This window comes from Euleptes europaea, chromosome 5 (genome assembly GCF_029931775.1).
Source record: "Euleptes europaea isolate rEulEur1 chromosome 5, rEulEur1.hap1, whole genome shotgun sequence".
In the NCBI taxonomy this organism is placed as follows: domain Eukaryota; kingdom Metazoa; phylum Chordata; class Lepidosauria; order Squamata; family Sphaerodactylidae; genus Euleptes; species Euleptes europaea.
Window position 1 is genome coordinate 75,023,564 of NC_079316.1, and position 20,000 is coordinate 75,043,563.

At 42.8% G+C, this 20,000-nt stretch overlaps 1 protein-coding gene across 8 annotated transcripts in view; it reads right to left on the minus strand.

Annotated features, from left to right (window-relative positions):
* The window catches only part of EBF3 (EBF transcription factor 3), a 202,696-nt gene that overhangs the window by 69,947 nt on the left and 112,749 nt on the right, over positions 1-20,000 (minus strand). For 6 of the 8 annotated variants that reach the window (XM_056850641.1, XM_056850637.1, XM_056850643.1 and 3 more), the window contains exons 7-8: positions 4,989-5,070; positions 1,032-1,176 (exon numbers count right to left, since the gene is read on the minus strand). In XM_056850641.1, the coding sequence (XP_056706619.1) occupies positions 1,032-1,176; positions 4,989-5,070 (227 nt within the window). The remainder of the gene's footprint in view (positions 1-1,031; positions 1,177-4,988; positions 5,071-20,000) is intronic. The other 2 variants (XM_056850642.1, XM_056850639.1) reach the window with 1 other exon arrangement.

The following is a 20,000-nucleotide window of genomic DNA, read 5'->3' on the forward strand; positions in this document are numbered from 1 at the left end:
TTCTTTTTCGCATGTAGCTTGTGGGGATTTGGGCCTTAGGTAAACTAATCTAAGTAGGAGAGTGTCTTTATCTGTTCATAGATGTAAACACGCAGAGTCTGGCGATCTGTGATGCACCTAATATTTCTGAATTTGGATAATTTAAACTATTTTTCTCTTTATACACTAGCTTCTTATAGAAAAACATGCTTTTTTCTCTCTTAAAAGACTTTTGTAACATCTTACAGTACAATCCTAAGAGGGGGGGTGAAAGGCCACTTACCCTGACGCCAGGGAATGGCGCACCAGTGTAAGGCATGGGCCTCAGCAGCAACACTCCTCCAGCACAGGGGTTAACGCTGGTGCCAAAGGGGGTGTTCCCGGGGGCGGGGCTGACTTTAGTCAGCTCCCTAAGCCATTTCGCCCTGGGAATGCCCATTTTTGCTGGTGTGAACTTATGCCAGCAAAAATGGTGGTGTAGCCCCATGGACCTGCATACTTATTTTCCTGAGCGACTTGCTTCCCTTGGTGCAGCAAACAGCTCAGGAGGCGGCCTGGCTGCGCCACGGCTGGCCGTCCCCAGCTGCAGCGAAACTACCCCCCCCCCCCCCAGGATTGTGCTCCCTGTTACAGTAGGGCTCATCATCAGGAAGTTGATCTCACAGTAAATACTTTACAGATTTGGTTATGTTGCTTAGCATACATACATAATCTGATAATGTATTTCTGGATTGAGGATTATGACAAGCCAAAATAAAACAAAACTGAATCAGCGAGGAAAAGCTGTAAGCAAACAATCAGAAAAAAGAATGGAACAGTGGGTAGTATGCTGTAAAATATTAAGCGCTTAAGAAAAGAAATTTAAGTCAGAAGCAAATGCAGAATTGAGGGCCTTCTCTTTGATGTGCAGTCAGAAAGGTGATGTACTGTATTTTAATGGGATGAGCAAGGGGGAAGGAATCATGTAAAAAGTAAATGTAGTAGTATACTAACATAAAATATGGTGCAAAAAAGCATTGCAAATTAAAAAAGACATGTAAATGTGTGCCTACCATTTTCCAGATAAGAAGGGGCCGTACCTTCTGAGGGGTCAAGACGGCGAGCCCGCCTTCCATGTTTGGAGTTGTTATGTACAAACATGTTGTCCGAGACAGCCAAAACGTGGCCATCCACATTGACCGTTGTTGATACAACAACCTGGAAAAGGAGAAGGAAAAAAGAAAAGAAACATTTCCTTTTTAAAGCATGTAGACTCAAAGAGTGTGGAGTATGAGCTGTTGCTGCAAAAAGCCTTTTAAAAGACAAAACTGAAACCATACAGTTTGTTCATTTGTCGTGTAGGTACGTTTATTCATTGATGTCATTTACTTCTTTTTTGGCTATCAGAAGAGATATTTCAATTCACAATTTTTCCCTCCCCACCCACTGCACTAATTAGAGTTTAATCTCCTATTATGCTAACAAATGAATTCAATTCAGAGAAAATATTCGTCTAGCCATTAGTTTCAGAAACACCCCTCTAGCCACTCATTTTAAAAGCTACTGCTTTGATTGATCTGTTGATATATTGATTAGATAGTTTATCCAATTAAAATTTGTACACTTGAGACTGTTTTCAAATGAAGAATTGTGAGGACTCCAAGTCGGGGGTGGGGAGAGAAATACCTTCCTTAATAACTAAGAAAACTACATATAGCACTCTTCTTTCCTTTCAGAAATGATCTCTTGGTCATTTTCACAATTACATTTAATGTCTGATAATGAACCTTTTTACATCTGAAAAGAGCAATAAACAGTAAAAGTGTTTTCAGTCCATGAAAAGTGCCTGTTCTCAAGTTCATTCGGATGCTGAATGACCCTGGTACGCCATGGGAACTTCCTTCTTTATTTTTGAGTGAAAAGTCACACTGTGTCCCAGGTTCAGAGTGTGGCTATATAAGAGATGATGTGTACGGCCAATTCGGCTTTCATCTTTTTTTTCAGTGTAAACAGTACAAGGAATGTATACAAGAATGTATATTGTTACTGTTAAAAAACATCTACTCCTAAAGAATTGCAGAATTCATCCTGGAAATGCTACTATTAAAAAAAATGAACAGAAGAAGAAAATATAGTGAAAAGACTTTGCCCATTTAACCTGTGTTCAAGGTACTTTCACAGGCTATGTTTATTTTTATAAGAACAGCTGTAGGTACGTGTGGCAAGATCCAGCAGCCAGATTTATAAAATTATTTGTAATGGCTCAGACAGAAGCTCCAACTTTTATTTTAACCGTTCCTGAACTGTCCTTTTTGATTGGTTTTCAAATTATTGTCGTTGTTTTTCTTCCCCCCCCCCCATGAAACAATTGATCTAACGTTTCATTTTTGCTTAAAAACAGAGAAGAATATGTGCTTCAGTATATTAACAAAAGGGTGATGCTTTTAATATCTAAGGGGGGGGTGAAAATATTGAGAAAAAGCACATCCTAAAATACTAAAAATGAAACTGCAAGATGCTTTCCCCTTTTGAGAACAGGAAGTCCAAGGCATCAGATGTAAATTCTTTTCTATTTTCTATGTTTTATATCACCTCTGATCCTGTTTTTTTCCACGTGCTGTAATTAGCAATCAGCTATTACAGCACCTTCTCCTGTATATTCAGCCTCCTCTGAGGCAGCCATCTGTGTCCCCCTTGAGAAAAGCCTGAGGGTGTTTCTCTAGAAGTCTGTGATTTTGCAGCCTGCACTGTTTCCTCTGAAGAGCCAGACTGTATTTCTTCTCCGGGACATCCTTTATGGGAGATTTGTAAAGTTGGTCTTTACCTCCTGCATTCCTTTCTCCATAGCCATATTACTAGGTTAGCTGATTTTCACCTGAATCAGTTTTACAGGGGATTGATACCTCCATTTCTAAACATATACACTATGTTTGGGTTCAGGCTATCATTATCCATAGGCAATAGGCCTTTTTCAGGTGTTAAAAGTGGCCAGATATGATGTGCATTGGTGGGAGAGAACGTTATGCACAAAGTGCCACATCCTACCTATTTGCATTCATTGGAATGTGTATGTGCATTGAGTTCTTTGCATACAACTGGGTATCCCTGAATACGTGCAATTCCCAGTCATGGGAGAGAGCGGAACATGCAGACTCCATGTGTTATTTCTCAATAAATGTGTGTTTGTTGGAGGTGAACCTTGCTGTCCTGGTCATACTCTCCCCATACCCTGCACATTTCTACCCCCTTGGATAATTATGTAAAGTAATTATGTAAAGTGTGTGCAGTGTGATTCTAAGCAAATATGGTGGATTGTTTTTCCTTGTTGCTAAGCCACCTTTTTTTAAAAAAAGACAGGTAAAATTGTATTTAAAATATACACTTTTTTTGTTCATCCCATATATAGGTCAGTAGTCACAAAGAGAAAATACTGTAGTTCAGCAAAAGTACATATGCTCTCTCCTTTGTTTTATTGGCTCATTCCTGCAGTACACCTAAAGAAAAGTGCTGAGATAGTAAAACAAGTTTAACATATTGTTCAAGGCCTGACATACAGTTAAATCCACTTAAACCTTCTGAGAAGGAGGCAGATTAGCTAAGCAAACTCAGGGAAGTCTTTCTAGTGACTCCTGGCTCCATTGCCGACCACAAGATTACTCATGACTGATGCTTCATTTAGTCACTGGTGAGACAAGGGGGACGTTTCCACTCATTCCAGGTTTGACCTTATGCTCTGTTCAGATGGATCAATATTATCAATGCCACATGAAACGGAGATGCATAAAAAATGGACGCTTGGCAGTATTGCTCTGAAGGGAATCCCCCCCCCCCCATCCTTAGATATACAAATGTTTAGTATAGGTTGGCTGTGTTCTCCGGATTGGGATAGCTATGCAGGGAGATCTATGTCACATGCTCTGCTCTGATGAAACATTTAACCAAAACATTTAAACACTGGCGGGAGGTTTTAGGGGGCGGGGCTGGGGTGATTGCCTGCATGCATGGCCTCACACAACACGATTATGTCACTTCCGGGTTTACTCACAGAAGCGCTTCATCACTGCGGCCACTTTAGCACTCAAATGGGTTTGATGTCCATGGTGATATGGTGCTCCCGGGAGTAAACCCAGAAGTGACGTAATGACATCGCACGCACAATAACCACTCCAGAGCTGGGTGGATTGGTGGGCAATTGCCCGCTGAAACCACCCACCTGGCAACCCTACTAATTGCTAATCTAAAATGTTATATTTCTGTGCAACAATTTCCAATCAGTTCAAACTATGATTATCCACAAAGGTAGAAACTCTTCTTTTGAAGCTCTGAGTCACCACAGTATATTTTGAAAACTATAACAAGAAGCTTAACAAATAATTTTGGTTTGAAAAATGGATCTTTTTTTTTTTAAATGTACATTTTATATCAATGCGAACACTAAACTTTTCGTACTTTGCACATGCCCCAAAAAATTCTGTAGAACATAACTACTCAAAGAAGCAAGGCCCATTTTAAGATAACATTATCGGTAGGAGTTTTCATGTTCTCATGTGATCTTCTGTGCACTTTACACATATGGAAATTGCATTTGTGCAGGCCAGAGTTTCCAACCTTTCAGGTTTCTCAATAGAGAAGCAGGTGCTATTCCTTCCCTTGGATACAAAATTTGGAATTCATGCACATGTTTGGGGGGGCATTCTTTCTGGGGCATTCCTGCTCAGACTTCTTCCTGACACCCCAAGAGGAGCAGCTAATTTTGTTATAGCATTTATAGTCTTCCTTTTTCAGAAAGAGACTTGAATAGTTGAGTGGGAACAAGAGGTACAGGAGCACCTGCTTTTTTACTGAGAGTTTTGGAAGTTTTGGAGCTCTCTGACCTCTGTAAGCTATGAATCACTGGTAATATAACTAAATGTGGAAAATATGTATTTGGAAAGAAGCTACATCCTGCTTAAATTAAGTGAATAACTGATTTCTCTGCAAATCCTTACAAGTCCTGTGCATGTAGTCTTAACTCTTTGTGAAATCTGTACCTGGAATCTTCGCATATCTCGTGGGTTGCCTGCATTCTTCAAACAGTTTTGATTGCACTTGAGGAAAAACTTTAGAAAAAATCTATGAAAATACAAAATTAAAATTTGTTAGGGAAGTAAAAAATACAGAATGGATTTGTTTAAGTACTCAACATATTCTGTATGAACAATTACACATGATGGGTTTCTAAGAACAGACTGTTTTCTTACTGTAAAAAAAGAGATCACTTCTATAAACTGAAGACAGTAACCAAAGCAAAATACTCCTTGAACTTTTTTCATCTACTAATCTTAATGGACAGTTTGGATCATACACTCCTGTGGTGCAATGCAGTTCAGAGCAATATAACCTACTATAAAAATTAGATAATGCCATCAAATGAAGAACCTGTATATTTATTTGAAATATGTTTTGTGCTTGATTGCTAATAAGCAGTATAATGGACCTGCACGTTAAAATTAAGTAAAATTAAGTACTTTTCCCCAGCTATTTCTGATTTTAACCTTTTCCAGGTACGCCCCCCATTCTCAATGGAGCAAAAAGCCTCATTTAAAAAATAAAAAGACTTTTAAAAGCTTTTAAAAGCTTTTTGGCGGCCAGGGAACAGCTAAGGGGGCGCCGCAGTGGTGCCTTGGCCACACCATCCCCAGCCGCCGAAAGTTCAGGAATGGGCTGTTAGAGCTATGCAGTCATCGAGATGGCTAAACTCTAAGGAGAAGGCAGTCCACATAGCTGGTCTACCGCCTCCATTTGTTTCAGCTTCAAACATGTCTCAAAAAAATAAATGTTATTTTTATGTCAAATAGTGGACAGGACCTCTTTGAGAAGCAATATATATTTCAGCTTCTCAATGCTTAGAACCTCTGAAGATCACAATTTAAGTCAGAAATAGTGGCATTTCAGCATAACTGCATAGGATCCTCGATGGAATTCTCCCAACTGACCATTGACCAAACGTCTTGCCTTTCAGGGCTCTTTAGGTTACCTCGTTTTTCTAAGGGCAAATCAATGAGCAATGAATCCAATCTTGCTTCAAGATCATGTTCACAGGGCTGTTTCTGGATACATCAGTGATTTTTTACTTAAAACTCTTTGATATGCTCATCTCATAGGAATATTTCAAAAAGTGATCTTATAAGAACATAAGAAAGGCCATGCTGGATCAGACCAAGGCCCATCAAGTCCAGCAGTCTGTTCACACAGTGGCCAACCAAGTGCCTCTCGGAAGCCCACAAACAAGACAACTGCAGCAGCATTATCCTGCCTGTGTTCCACAGCACCTAATATAACAGGCATGCTCATGTGATCCAAGAGAGAATAGGTATGCATCATGACTAGTATCCTTTTTTACTAGTAGCCATGAATACCCCTCTCTTCCATGAACATGTCCACTCCCCTCTTAAAGACTTACAAGTTGGCAGTCATCACCACATCCTGGGGCAGGGAGTTCAACAATTTAACTATGTGTTGTGTGAAGAAATACTTCATAAGTGTTCATACATTATGTATATCATTGGAGTTAGCTTTGCACACAACCATGCTGGCAGCTAGGCAAGCACTACTTCAAGCATCCTGCCCTGGAAATCATGGGGTCAGAGACGAGAGGAGCCTTTGGTGTCGGGGTTACCAGCTGCAACACAGAAAGTGAAAGCTGCTCACTTTTCTCTGTAAGTAACCCTGCATCCCATGCCCTCGCCTTATGGGCAACTAACAGCAAGAGCAATGTCCACATACAAAGGTATCAGTTGCTCCGTATCTACAAGGGGAAGCAAAGGACCTTTGGCAGTTGTTGCCTGGATGCATACTACACCAGGGGTTCCCAATGTTGTACCCATGGGCGCAACGGTGCCTGCTGACACCTTTACTGGTGCCCACCAAGTATTTTCAGAAAGTGGGCAAGGCTAGGAAGGGCTTTTGCCTGGCAAAGTTTTGGATTGGCCATTGGAGCTTTGATTGGCTGTGAAGATTTTTAAAAACATTGATCTGGCAGCAGCTGCTACTACAGCACACAGATCTTAATTGTGTGACTGAAGGTAAGCCATAGCAACTATGCCTATTAAAGGTTAATGAATGAATGAATGTAAGCCATAGCAACAGCTATTTAATTAATTAATGAATTAATTAATTAACCACATTTCTATCCTGCCTTTCCTGTTGGTTCAAGGCGTTTTTTGGTTCCGCCTTCTGCAGCAGCCATTTTGTCACTGCGCCCACCACGCTATGTTAGAATTCCAAAGGTGCCCACAGGCTCAAAAAGGTTGGGGACTCCTCTATTATACCAACAAGCTTCCATTATTGAGCAGCAATTAAGGGGAGAATGAGGGGGGGAAAGGATGAATGAATAAAGCCCATACCTTCATGGAGTGTAAATAACACACAAGCAAACAATGCTGTTCAATGTCTTCATTGGTTTATATTAGTAATGACTAAAGGCTTCGAAGTCTCTGTCTCCTCTGTAATTACTCAACGATAGTGACCTGCATAACACAAGCCATTCCCTTGTCCATGAACTGTCAATGGAACAAGGTTCAAGCGCAGTACACCTGTACATCCAACCACATAGGTGAGCACCAACCTGGCCTAAATTTTCTCTTCAGTTGTTTTCTCTTACTCTTTCCTACCCCACATCTATAAATATCAGGAATTCTTTAATATCCTCTGTTATGACACAAAGGCGGCACAAAGGAGGATAAACTGAATTTGAGTATCTGTCCTCAGATTGTTTTTTTCATTAGCAAAATTAAGTATGCAAGAAATATGATGGCACTGTGTCCAAATTGTTCAAGAATTAATAACGAAAAGAGCTGAGCATTTGGGAATTGTTATGTGAAGAACATAAGAAAAGCCCTGCTGGATCAGGCCAGTGGTCCACTTTAGTCCAGCATCCTGTCTCACAAAGTGGCCAGTTTGTCTGGAAGGCCAACAGCAGGACATCAAAGCCAAGGCCTTCCACTGATGTTGCTGCCTCACACTGGCTGGTATTCAGAGGTTTACTGCTTCTGAATGTGGAGGTTCCCTTTAGTCGCCACGTCTAGTACCAATTGATAGACTTAACTTCAATGAATCTGTCCAATCCCCTTTTAAAACTATATCTGTGACCATCACTACATCCTCCGGCAGAAAATTCCACATTTTAACCACTCATGGTGTAAAGAAGAATTTCCCTTTGTCCATTCTGAATCTACTAACCATCAACTTCATTGGATGCCCTTGAGTTCTATTATTTTGGGAGAGGGAGAAAAACTTCTCTGTCTATTCTCTCTGCTTTTGTGAACTGAAAAAGTTATGCTGAATTCTTTAAAAGAAACCAGGTGTGTGTTTTTAAAGTCTATTAAAACATCATGTATCCAATTATTATGTTTATTCAGTGGTTTAAGTGGGATTCTAAATATATTAAATATATTTAAATAATATATGTTCAGATCATTCAGGATAAGCTTGAATATAAAAGAGAACTATGCTACATGGAAAATGTGTATCTCCACTTCCTAGTATCTGACAAAGGAAGCTTCCTATATCTGATGAAGGGATCTTTTGACCCTTGAGAGCTTATACCCCAAAAAACCTTGTTGGTCTCTAAGGTGCTACTACAGAAGAAGAAGAAAAAGAAGACGAAGAAGAAGAGTTGATTTTTATATGCCGACTTTCTCTACCACTTAAGAAAGAATCAAACCTGCTTACATTCACCTTCCCTTCCCCCCCCCCCACAACAGACACTCGGTGAGGTAGGTGAGGCTGGGAGAGCTCTAACAGAGCTGTGACTAGCCCAAGGTCACCCAGCTGACTTCATGTGTTGGAGTCAAAAATATTATACACCTTGGCCGGAGGCCCCCTAGATTTTGAGGCCCTAGGCTTCAGCCTGCCAAGCCTATAGGTAAATCTGGCACTGTCAACAATACTCACATGAAGAAGAAGGGTTAGTTTTTATACCCTGCTTTTCTCTACCATACTGAGTCTCAAAGCGGTTTACAATCACCTTCCCTTCCCCTCCCAACAGACACCTTGTGAGGTAGGTGAGGTGAGAGAGTTCTGAGAAAACTGTGACTAGCCCAAGGTCACCCAGCTGGCTTCATGTGGGGGAGTGGGGAAACCAACCCGGTTCACCAGATTAGTGTCCACCGCTCATTTGGAGGCGTGGGGAATCAAACCCAGTTCTCCAGATTAGAGTCCATCGCTCCAAACCACCACTTTTAACCACTGCACCAAGCTGGCTCTCTAGAATCTATCTCTTCCACCATGGTATAATTCTGTGACATAATACAGTATCTGTAATCTGAAAAAAAAAACCTCTAAGGTGATTTGAATGTTTTTCCAAGAAGATGTAACCTAAGAAGATTTTTAATCCATAGCATTAAAAAGAATCCCAGTGCTGCGAGGTGCAGCCTGAAGCCTAAAGCATGAATCCTACCAAAAGCTACCCTTGTGAAAGAACTACTATCCCCCATTTCCACTGACTATAGAAATGGCAGCTCAATTCTTCGCTTCATCCCACCATTTGTGTAACACGTACTTAAAGACTTTCCATTATGGTCATTTCACCATACAACTAGGCTGCTTGTTCCAGTACTTCCTGTCCCCCAGGGTTGCCATGAGGTGGCCACGGGCAAAACACAGTATTGGAGCCTTCCTACCGCCCCCCACAATGCTGTCAGTATTTAACATAGTGCATTTAAGTATATGGAATATTTGTAAAATCATTGTATAGTCTTAGTATGCAGTATTTAATGATGATAAATTCATTGATAACTTTGAATGCTGATTCCCTAGGCAAATAGGCTTTCTGTTTGATTCCGTAAGCCACTGCCCTGAAGGTCAAAAGTGAAAGGTCAGATTAGCACAATACTGTTTATCCACTAATTTTAGGCAACAATACATTGGGAATCCTCAGCCTTACAGGACTCCAGAGGAATTTGCACTTAGTGTGCAGTTGCTTCTGTGTAGATGCTATTTTAAGGCTTTTACCAGGCTCCGACACAGTTGACTTCTTTGTTGTTTGGAAGCCAAAAGTTTACTACTACTATTAAAATTGAGGAGAGGAGAACAGTACAGGTTGAGTATCCCTTATCTGCTTGGGACCAGAAGTGGTCCGTATTTCATATTTTTCCGTATTTTGGAATATTTTTGAGTTTTTGCATATACATAATGCAATATCTTGGGAATGGAACCCAAGTCTAAACATGAAATTCATTTATGTTTTATATGTGTTTTCTATATACTTTATACACACAGCCTGAATGTAATTTTAAACAATATTTTTAATAATTTTGTGTACATTGAACCATCAATGGCACTGCTGAGGGCCTGTGAGTAATGCCTGCATGCCAGCTCAAAATGTCTGGTTTCTGCATCAGTCCGGATATCGGATGTCCGGATAAGGGATACTCAACCTGTATAAGCAGCTTTGGGTCCTTATTGCAGAGAAAGGCGGAGTATGTATAAACAAACAAGCAGACATTTGCTTTAGAATGACAGTAGGGCAAAACCTGACCTACAATTAAGCAGTAGCTCATCAAACATATTCATTCTTTTAGCATCTGGGTGTCCAGTGTGTGGAATCCATGCATGCAACTACAAGAGGAAATGCTGACTGTGAACAGAAAAATTGTCATTCCTTAACTGGGCTAAAAGTTTGTTGTTTGTGCGGGTGTGTAAAGTACCAACAAGTCGCAGCCGACTTATGGCGACCCCTTTTGGGGTTTTCCTGGCAAGAGACTAACGGAGGTGGTTTGCCAGTGCCGCCTTCTGCACAGCAACCCTGGTGGTCTCCCATCCAAATACTAACCAGGGCTGATCCTGCTTAGCTTCTGAGATCTGGCGAGATCAGGCTAGCCTGGGCCATCCAGGTCAGGATTAGAGTAGTTCAAAGTATAGGTACACTTTCACACCCAAAGCCTTCAGTTCCAGGCTTGTAGTTTCTCTCTCACTACATATTCAGATTTCAAAGTCTCTCCTCTCTCAAGGTTAATTTCCCCTAATGACACTGCATTTCACTTCAATGGCTGGAGCTATCACATGGGCTAGTGAGAAAAATACTATCCCAATGGCAAAATGCATAGATTTCTGTGACTGTTTTTCCACCACATATTCTTTTTTGTTTATAGAAAGAAAACTGTAAGTTGTAGCTGGTTGTACTTAGGGGACATTATTGTTTAGCATGCAGCTATTTTTGCATAATACAGTTTAGGTAGATAATTCACTCCAAGTGTGGTTTGGTTGCCAGCAGATCTGGAGAAAAACGTCCTGTCCCTTTAACAAAGGCTTAATGTGTAGAAGTGGGAAGCTGGCCATTTACTTCCATGGAATGTAGGTAAATAACATTACCTGGTAGATTAACATCCCCTCTATTAAAGGGACAGGACCACCACCCCCAGGCACTTTGCAGCCCTAATTAAATATCTGGTGGTGTGGAAAAGCAAAATAGTTGAACCTCTGAAACTATTGTGTGTGTAATTAACTGAGTGGAAGGGGATTTTTTTAAAGAGTTTGATATTAATGCTGAAAAAATATATAGAATAGAATAACAGCATTTATAACTGTTCGAAACACTGCTCTATTTAAGTGTTCAAAAGACTGCTCATACAGCTTGATAATTCTTACAATGCAGGGAATTTTTTTCTATGATGAGCTCTGCCCAACCTGACAACAACAAAATGTATTAAAGAATATTGTGTTAAGTCACTGGTATCCCTTTTTCATACTCCAGTAGGGAGCGAAAGGTAGTGATGGAAGCTCGCAGAGAAAACCACATGAGAAGACTTCTTTCCTTTTATAGAGAGGTTCACAATCAGATATTCTATTATCTCCGGCTCCAAATCCTTAGAAGTTTACTGATCATCACAATCAGTCCTCTCACTTTATATAGCTTCCATTAGAAGGCTGAGAGGAGACAACCTTGACAAATCACTATTGAGCTGCTGGGGTTTGCCTCCCAATAGATTATTTCAAAAAGCAATAAGACAGATGTGGTCTTGCTGAAGGCAGCTGTTGCCTTGCATGTGGGTAGGTGGAATTTCTGAAGACCACTTCCATTAGCTGGCTCTCAGAACCTGCCACCTTTTCTAATGGTTGTTGCTTGCCTCTGGAGTCTTCTCATTTTTTCTTGGACCTCTGGGTGTTTTTGACCACATTCTGTCCTGAGTGGAAGGAAGCCTGCCTGTACTAAGACTGGCATTCAACCCTGTCCACCTGTTTTGTGAGTATTCTGTTATTTAAGAGGTAATCGTTAGACCTGGTTTGGATTTTCACATGGGGCTTGAGAATGTAATAGATACTACAGCTAAAATCTTAGCAAGAGAAAGGTGGTCCTTTGTATTATCTCCCTTTATGCTCAGTCTGCCTCCTCCCCCAATTCATCTCTCTTATCCTGGAGACTGGTGGTAAAAAGGTAAACTCATATTTATGTGATTGAATCATGATATTCAGACAAGTTCCTGAGCTATGTCCTGGTTCAATCTGACCCATTTATTTGGTTGGCAAAAAGCACAGATTCAGGGAACTCCTGTAAGGATGTTCTCTATTGTTTTGTTGGATAGAAGTCTACATAAATAGCTGTACATTATCATGCTCAGTTTGTGGGTTGAGAGACTTCATCTGGAAAATGTGGACATTTCTGTTCAGTGTGGATAATAATGGTATGGTTCTTCATAATGCTCAAAATACTTCAGATGCATTATCTCAGGCCATGCAACAACCCTATAAGGTAGACCAGTAAGTTACTCCTGCATTGCAGGTGGAGTTTAAAGCTGAAGGACAGTACATTGGTTAAGGCCACCCATTAATCTCATGGATCAGAAAGATTTGAACTCCAGAACTGGGAAAGCGGGTGGATGTGAACACGATGCAATTCAACAAGAATAAATGCTGAGTTCTACATCTAGGAAAGAAAATGAGGAAAATGCATACTGAATGGGGGATACACTTCTGAGTAGCAGTGTGTGTGAACAAAATCTTGGGGTATGGGTGGACTATAAGTTAAATATGAGCAGCCAGTGTGATGCAGAGGATAGGATTCGCAATAATGGGTTTAAATTATTGGAAGAAAGGTACCAGCTGGATATTAGGGGGGGGGGGGAATTACAATAAGAGTTGTTCAACAGGGGAATCAGCTACCTAGGAAAGTGGAGAGCTCCCTCTTTCTGGCAGTCTTTAAGCAGTAGCTTGTCAGGGATGCTCTAGGCCAGTGGTTCTCAACCTGTGGGTCGCAACCCCCAAGGGGGTCGCAACGTGTTTTCTGGGGGGTTGCCGCCACTGTCCTGGGACAGCCCCCATCCCGGTGAGGAACCGGCCGGCCGACAGCCAGAAGGAGAGAGGCGAGGAACTGGCCGACCGACAGAGAGGCGAGGCGAGGAACCGGAGAGAGAGAGGCGAGGAGAGAGGCGAGGAACCGGCCGACTAACAGCCAGAAGAAGCCGGTCTGCAGAGATGCGGCGGCATGCCACCGCACACCAGCTGTAGCCCCGCCGCCCAGGGTGGGCCCGCCCGCCTCTCAGCTGGGTGGCGGGGCTACAGCTGGTGTGCGGTGGCATGCCGCCGCATCTCTGCAGCCCGGCTCCTTCCGGCTGTTGGTCGTTCGGTTCCTCGCCTCTCTCCTCGCCTCTCTCTCTCCGGTTCCTCGCCTTGCCTCTCTGTCGGTCGGTCGGCCGGTTCCTCGCCTCTCTCCTTCTGGCTGTCGGTCGGCCAGTTCCTCGCCTTTCTCCTCGCCTCTCTCTCTCTCCGGTTCCTCGCCTCGCCTCTCTGTTGGTCGGATGACACGGCGGGATGTGTGGGAGGCTGAGGAAGCTCCCCTGGCTCGGCCCATTCAGGTCTTGGAGGAGAAGAGGGCGGTCCCCCTTGACGCTGCTAGCTCTGCAGCCACGTTGTTTTTACTTTTAGCCGCGCTCAAGTAAACACCACGGTGAGGCGGGAGCTTCAGCCTGGAATCCAAGTGCACATGTCTGTAGTGCAGCTTCGCTTTTCTGCCCTGAGTCATCAGTTCCGCTCTGCCAAGGCCGAGGGGGAGAAAGCTGAGGTGCATGTGCAGTTCGGGATTTCCCCCTCGAGCGTGTGGGTTCGGTGAGGCACAGAAGGAGCGGTGACTGGCGGAGGGGAGAAAAAGGTGTGAAAAGTCCGAGCGGGATAAGTGGCCCTCGGCTCTTTCCTGGCCTTTCGCTCTCGTGAGGTGATTAATAGCCCTATAAAGTAGTTCCCCTTCTTTCCAGTGCCTTGGCCATAATCCCAACTAATGGAGTGTTGTGATGGGCCTCCATCATGACTTTTCTTATGTTCTTATCTTGGCCATCTTCTGGGCATGGAGTAGGGGTCACTGGGAGTGTTGGGGGGGAGGTAGTTGTGAATTTCCTGCATTGTGCAGGGGGGTTGGACTAGATGACCCTGGTGGTCCCTTCCAACTCTATGATTCTGTGAAGTTTGGCCGCTACTGGTCTGCAGTAGCCCGGTTTGAGTCCACTAGCACTTTAGAGACCAACAAGATTTTCGGGGCGTGAGCTTTCAAGAGTCAAAGCGCTTCTTTACTCGGTGCCGCGCCAAGCCTTATGAACGCCCTCGTGCAAACATAAACTTTGCTCCTTTTATCGACAATAAAAATTAAAAATGACACCACAGTGTCACAGCAGTGCTAAATGCTCTTCTCACAATCTTTTCCCGTGGATAAATAATAATAATAAAAAAATTCACGTAAAATAATTTTTTTTTTCGTATTTATATTTCAGAAATCCATACTCATGGAGAAAAAACATTGGAATTATATTCTGAAAGATCTATTTGTATTGTGTTTTCTTTATCCTATTGAAAATGTCATTTATGGCTTTATTATGCAAATGTGGCGGGGGTCGCAGGTTATTTGGCAATTGTAAAAGGCGGTCACGACTCGAAAAAGGTTGGGAACCACTGCTCTAGGCTGATCCTTCATTGATAAGCAGGGGGTTGGACTAGATGGCCTGTATGGCCCCTTCCAACTCTATGATTCTTTGCCCTATTGCACACTGTTTAATCTTTAATGTAATGGAAAGTATTTTGTTCACTGGTTCTTGTAGGTCATCCGGGCTGTGTGACCGTGGTCTTGGTATTTTCTTTCCTGACGTTTTGCCAGAAGCTGTGGCAGGCATCTTCAGAGGAGTAACACTGAAGGACAGTGTCTCTCAGTGTCAAGTGTGTAGGAAGAGTAATATATAGTCAGAAAGGGGTTGGGTTTGAGCTGAATCATTGTCCTGCAAAAAGTATCAAAGGTAATGTGCTAATCATTGACCTGTAAGTATCAAGATAATGTGCTAATGAGGGTGTGAACATGGACTGACACAAACAGGACACAGGGTCTTATTCCAAGACACTGAAAGACTGGACAATTCTACCAACTATTTTGTCAGATTGCACAGAGAAGCCATTGAAATTCATAAACATCAGCATAACTTTAACAGAAAAGAAGAGAGTTTAAGAGTGAATAAGGCTTGGCTTCCTGTCCTGAAAACCTCCAGACTAACAAAGACTACAGTCCACAATAGCCATGCGGATTAGCTTTGGATTTCACACATTAACAGATCACTTCAGGATACAATGGTTCCATATTAACATACCACACCCTCATTAGCACATTATCTTGATACTTACAGGACAATGATTCAGCTCAAACCCAACCCCTTTCTGACTATATATTACTCTTCCTACACACTTGACACTGAGAGACACTGTCCTTCAGTGTTACTAATCTGAAGATGCCTGCCACAGCTGCTGGCGAAACGTCAGGAAAGAAAATACCAAGACCACAGTCACACAGCCTACAAGAACCAATGAACTCTGACCGTGAAAGCCAGGGGTCCTCAAACTTTTTAAACAGGGGGCCAGTCCATTGTCCCTCAAACACTGTTGGGGGCCGGACTATAGTTTAAAAAAAATATGAACAAATTCCCCGCGTGCGCGGGGGGGGAGGAGGCGGCGCGAGGGGGCTCTCCTGAAAAGCATCCTCCTCCCGAGCCCGGACCTTCCCCCTTCGCTCTGCAGCTGGGGCTTGGCCTTTCCTCGGCAGACACGGCCTCGCCTCTGCCCCGGCCTCCCTTGCGCTCTCCGCACGCCCACACGCACAGAGGCGAGTTAATGGGGAATAAAGAGGCTGGAGTCCGCGGCAAGTGCCTGCGCCTTACAAATGTAGTGGTTAAGAGTGGCAGTTTGGAGCGGGGACTCTGATCTAGAGAACCGGGTTTGATTCCCCACTCCTCCACATGAGAAGCGGAGGCTAATCTGGTGAACCTGGTTGGTTTCCCGACCCCTACACACGAAGCCAGCTGGCTGACCTTGGGCTAGTCACTAGCTCTGTTAGTGCTCTCTCAGCCCCACCTGCCTCACAGGGCGTCTGTTGTGGGAGGGTATGGGAAGGGGGTTGTAAGGCAATTTGAGTCTCCCTTTAGTGGTAGAGAAAGCCGGCATGTAAAAACCAAGGCCATTTATGCATGGCAGGTTTTGCCTTGGATTTGCCGCTCTCCAGATGCAAATTTTCCCCATCCGAATTCTCCAAACTCTGGCAGGGGGTGGGGGGAGCTTACTTTTGAGTTCTGAGGATTCGGATGGGGAAAATGTGCATCTGGAGAGCGGCAAATCCAAGGCAAAACCTCCTGTGCATAAATGGCCACAAGTCTTTTTCTTGTTCTCCCTGGAGATATGCCCAGCCCCCCCCAAGGGGCCCCTATAAGGATACCCCCGGGAGGAGAGAGAGCCACAAGCCGTGAGAATGCTGCCCAACTGCGGCCAAAACAGGAACGCCAGGGCCACGTTGGGCTGCATCGAGCTCGAGGAGGATAGGTCCAGCCAGGCCACAAAGCTAGGCAATGGGAGAAGTCTCCCGTTGGGGCATGCTGCGGAAGAGAAGGGGGCGACTGGGCCCAGGAAAGGGGGGTTTGGGCCTGGGAGGGAGAAGGCGAAGGGGGCGACTGGGCGGCGCACGAGGCGGCAAGACGCCTCGTGCACCCAGGAAAGGAGTTTTGGGCTAGGGAGGGTGGGAGGGAGAGGTCAAAGGGGGCGACTGGGCGGCGCGCAAGGTGGCAAGATGCCTCGTGCACCCAGGAAAGGGGGTTTTGGGCTGGAGAGGGAGCAGGGAAGGGGGCGACTGGGGTGGGAGGAAGGCTTCCGGCTAGGCGCAAGCGGCCAGGAAACCCAGAAAAGCTCTAGGGAGGGGGGCAAGGGGGGACTGGCTTTCTCAGTCCCTGGGCCGGACAAAAGCCCTCCGGGGGCCGGATCCGGCCCGCGGGCCGTAGTTTGAGGACCCCTGGTGAAAGCCTTCGACAATATTTTGTTCACCTTTTATCATTTTTGTCATATTTTGGAGGGGGGAAAAGTTACTCTTGGTACAAAGACATGGAATTTTATGGTGACTTTATCTTTCAGCTTCTTACCGTATGCCAAAATTCTTGATTCACAAAGGCAAAGTTTATTTACAAATATATAGATTTACCAGCAGAAGGCTGAGACAAGACATTTTAAACAACACTGGTGCTCTGCTGATTCAACTACTGTTCAAATTGCTGTACAAGATGAAGCTGCATTATTATCCTAATATGGGAGGTACTGAGGTCACCAAAACAGTGTGCAAATGAGATTTGAGCTGGGAACGTCTTGGCTCAGAGATCACATTCTTTGAAGTATGTTATACCAGTCCTAAGCAATACTACATGGTATCTATCCCATGCCTCTGCCCTAACTTAATGCAAGGTCTTTTTGAGACCCGTGGCACAGAGTGGTAAGCTGCACTACTGCAGTCTAAAGCTCTGCTCATGACCTGAGTTCGATCCCGACAGAAGTCGGTTTCAGGTAGCTGGCTCAAGGTTGACTCAGCCTTCCATCCTTCCGAGGTCGGTAAAACCCAGCTTGCTGGGGGTAAAGTGTAGATGACTGGGGAAGGCAGGGCAAACTACCTCATAAACATAGTCTGCCTAGTAAATACTGGGATGTGAAGTCACCCCATGGGTCAGTAACGACCCAGTGCTTGCACAGGGGACTACCTTTACCTTTTGCATTTAGGAATAACTAACACTCTACATGTAAACCTGGATTTGGAGAAAAGGTGAACTTTTGGAAGTAATTTAAGTCTGTATACATTGTGGACAATGATGTGTGCTGTATTTATGTTAAGGCGCTGACAGCTATGTTAGAAACATTAAAAAATTATATTAAAAGAAAGCACAATGGCAACTCATACAGGTCGATAAACTAAAACCACAATCCAAATGCATTTCAGCCCCCTGGCCTTCATCAATGGTCTAATAACATAACTTATAATGCACCCCAATACATATTACAACTGTATACCAGTATTATAGCAAAATAATAACAACAACCCAGGTATGTATGTAGGGATTTATTCCAATATGTGCTCAATATATTCTATAAAATTTATAAAATTAAAGAGCCCACTGCCATGGAATACTTTCTGCTTGTTGTTTTCTGGGCTTTTTTCTTTGTCAGTTTGAACAAAGTATGCAGCGCTAAGGAAGGGTCATCTTCAGTGGCATCTACATCTCTTGCTGGTGGCTGACAGGTGTTGAGGAAAAACTGGACAAAAACTGGAGAGAGTTCCATGAGTGTGCTCTTGATGAGAAATGGTGCACGTAGGTAAGGACAGAATGCAGCGTAAACCAATTAGAAAAAAAAGTCTTTCTGCCAATCTTGCATTTACATTTATTTTATAAAAATTGCTTTTTGTTTTGGAAAGTCAGCATTCCTTGATTTTCTTTCGAACTAACTTTTTTACTGCTAAAGTAATGGCAAGTATCTTCTTAATTAAACTGTATTATTTACAACGAGTACTCATTATTTTGAAATCAAAATTACATCTTTTATTAACTCAACTCACCTATACATTTAGCTCACAATGCCTCTTAACGCCCATCTGCCATCAGTGTACACTGAGTCACTTGATATTCCACCCACCAATTTTTCCTAACAACCACTGTGCAATTAAATTCAACACGTTCTGTTGCGAGGTAAATTAGGCACACCTGCGGCCAGACTTCATTTGAACTGCATCAGAAAAGGACCTAACAAGGTGAGAGCATGCCACAAAGTTATAGTCCTGTCAAGCAATTAGGTTTTCACTTCTGGGACATCCACATAGTGCAATTATGCTACACATTACAACCTGGCTAATCTTCTGAACAAATGTCATGTCGCAGAGAAGCTAGTAAAAGCAGTTCATCTGCAAATGTGCCTGAGCTTAAGCTTTATACATGTAGCAATCTACAGGGGGCTTTTTTGGCAATATGATTTCTCACACTGTTCTCTGCTTGCCTTTTTTACATGATTACTTGTTTTGTTTTGTTTTTAAAAATCTTTTTAAGTCCTTGTGAAATTAATATTTGTAAAAAGCTTGTAAAGTTTTTTTTAAGCTTTGTACTTCACAAGTGTACAAGCAAGCATTTAATACTGCAAAGCTCTATTATCAGCTTTGGATGAGTTTCATTAAAACCAATTTGTTTTTAAAAGTTTATGCCAAGATGCTAAACACATCTGGGAACAAATCCCCATAAAATCAATGGGACTTGGAAGAAAATGCATTTAGGATTGAATCCAAAGTGTATTATGGAAAGCTGTAGTATACCGAGGGGCCACTGAACACATACTTACCAGCCTACAGAACAGCTACCTGTCATGGTGTACACATGTCCCATAATGTATACACAGTAAAATGGGAAGAGAAAAGTACATGCATTTATAATCATATATAATACCCTATCTGAACAATGACCTGCCCCCCTCTCAAAAAAACATAGGGGGGATTCAGTCTTTTTGCAATTAATAGCAAATATGGTTTTTTTAAAGGAGTAAATGCGTAATATATATATAGTGTAAATATGCTACAATACCACATGAAAAGTATGTAAACATCTTTATAAAAAACTAACTCAACTCACTTTCGGATATGGTTTGTTAACGAAAGGGTGATAGCATCAGTTATTCTTTATGAGTGAATTTTGCTTCATTTTAATTGAACCAAGAAATATGTAACTTGCCACAGACATTATTTTAAAAAT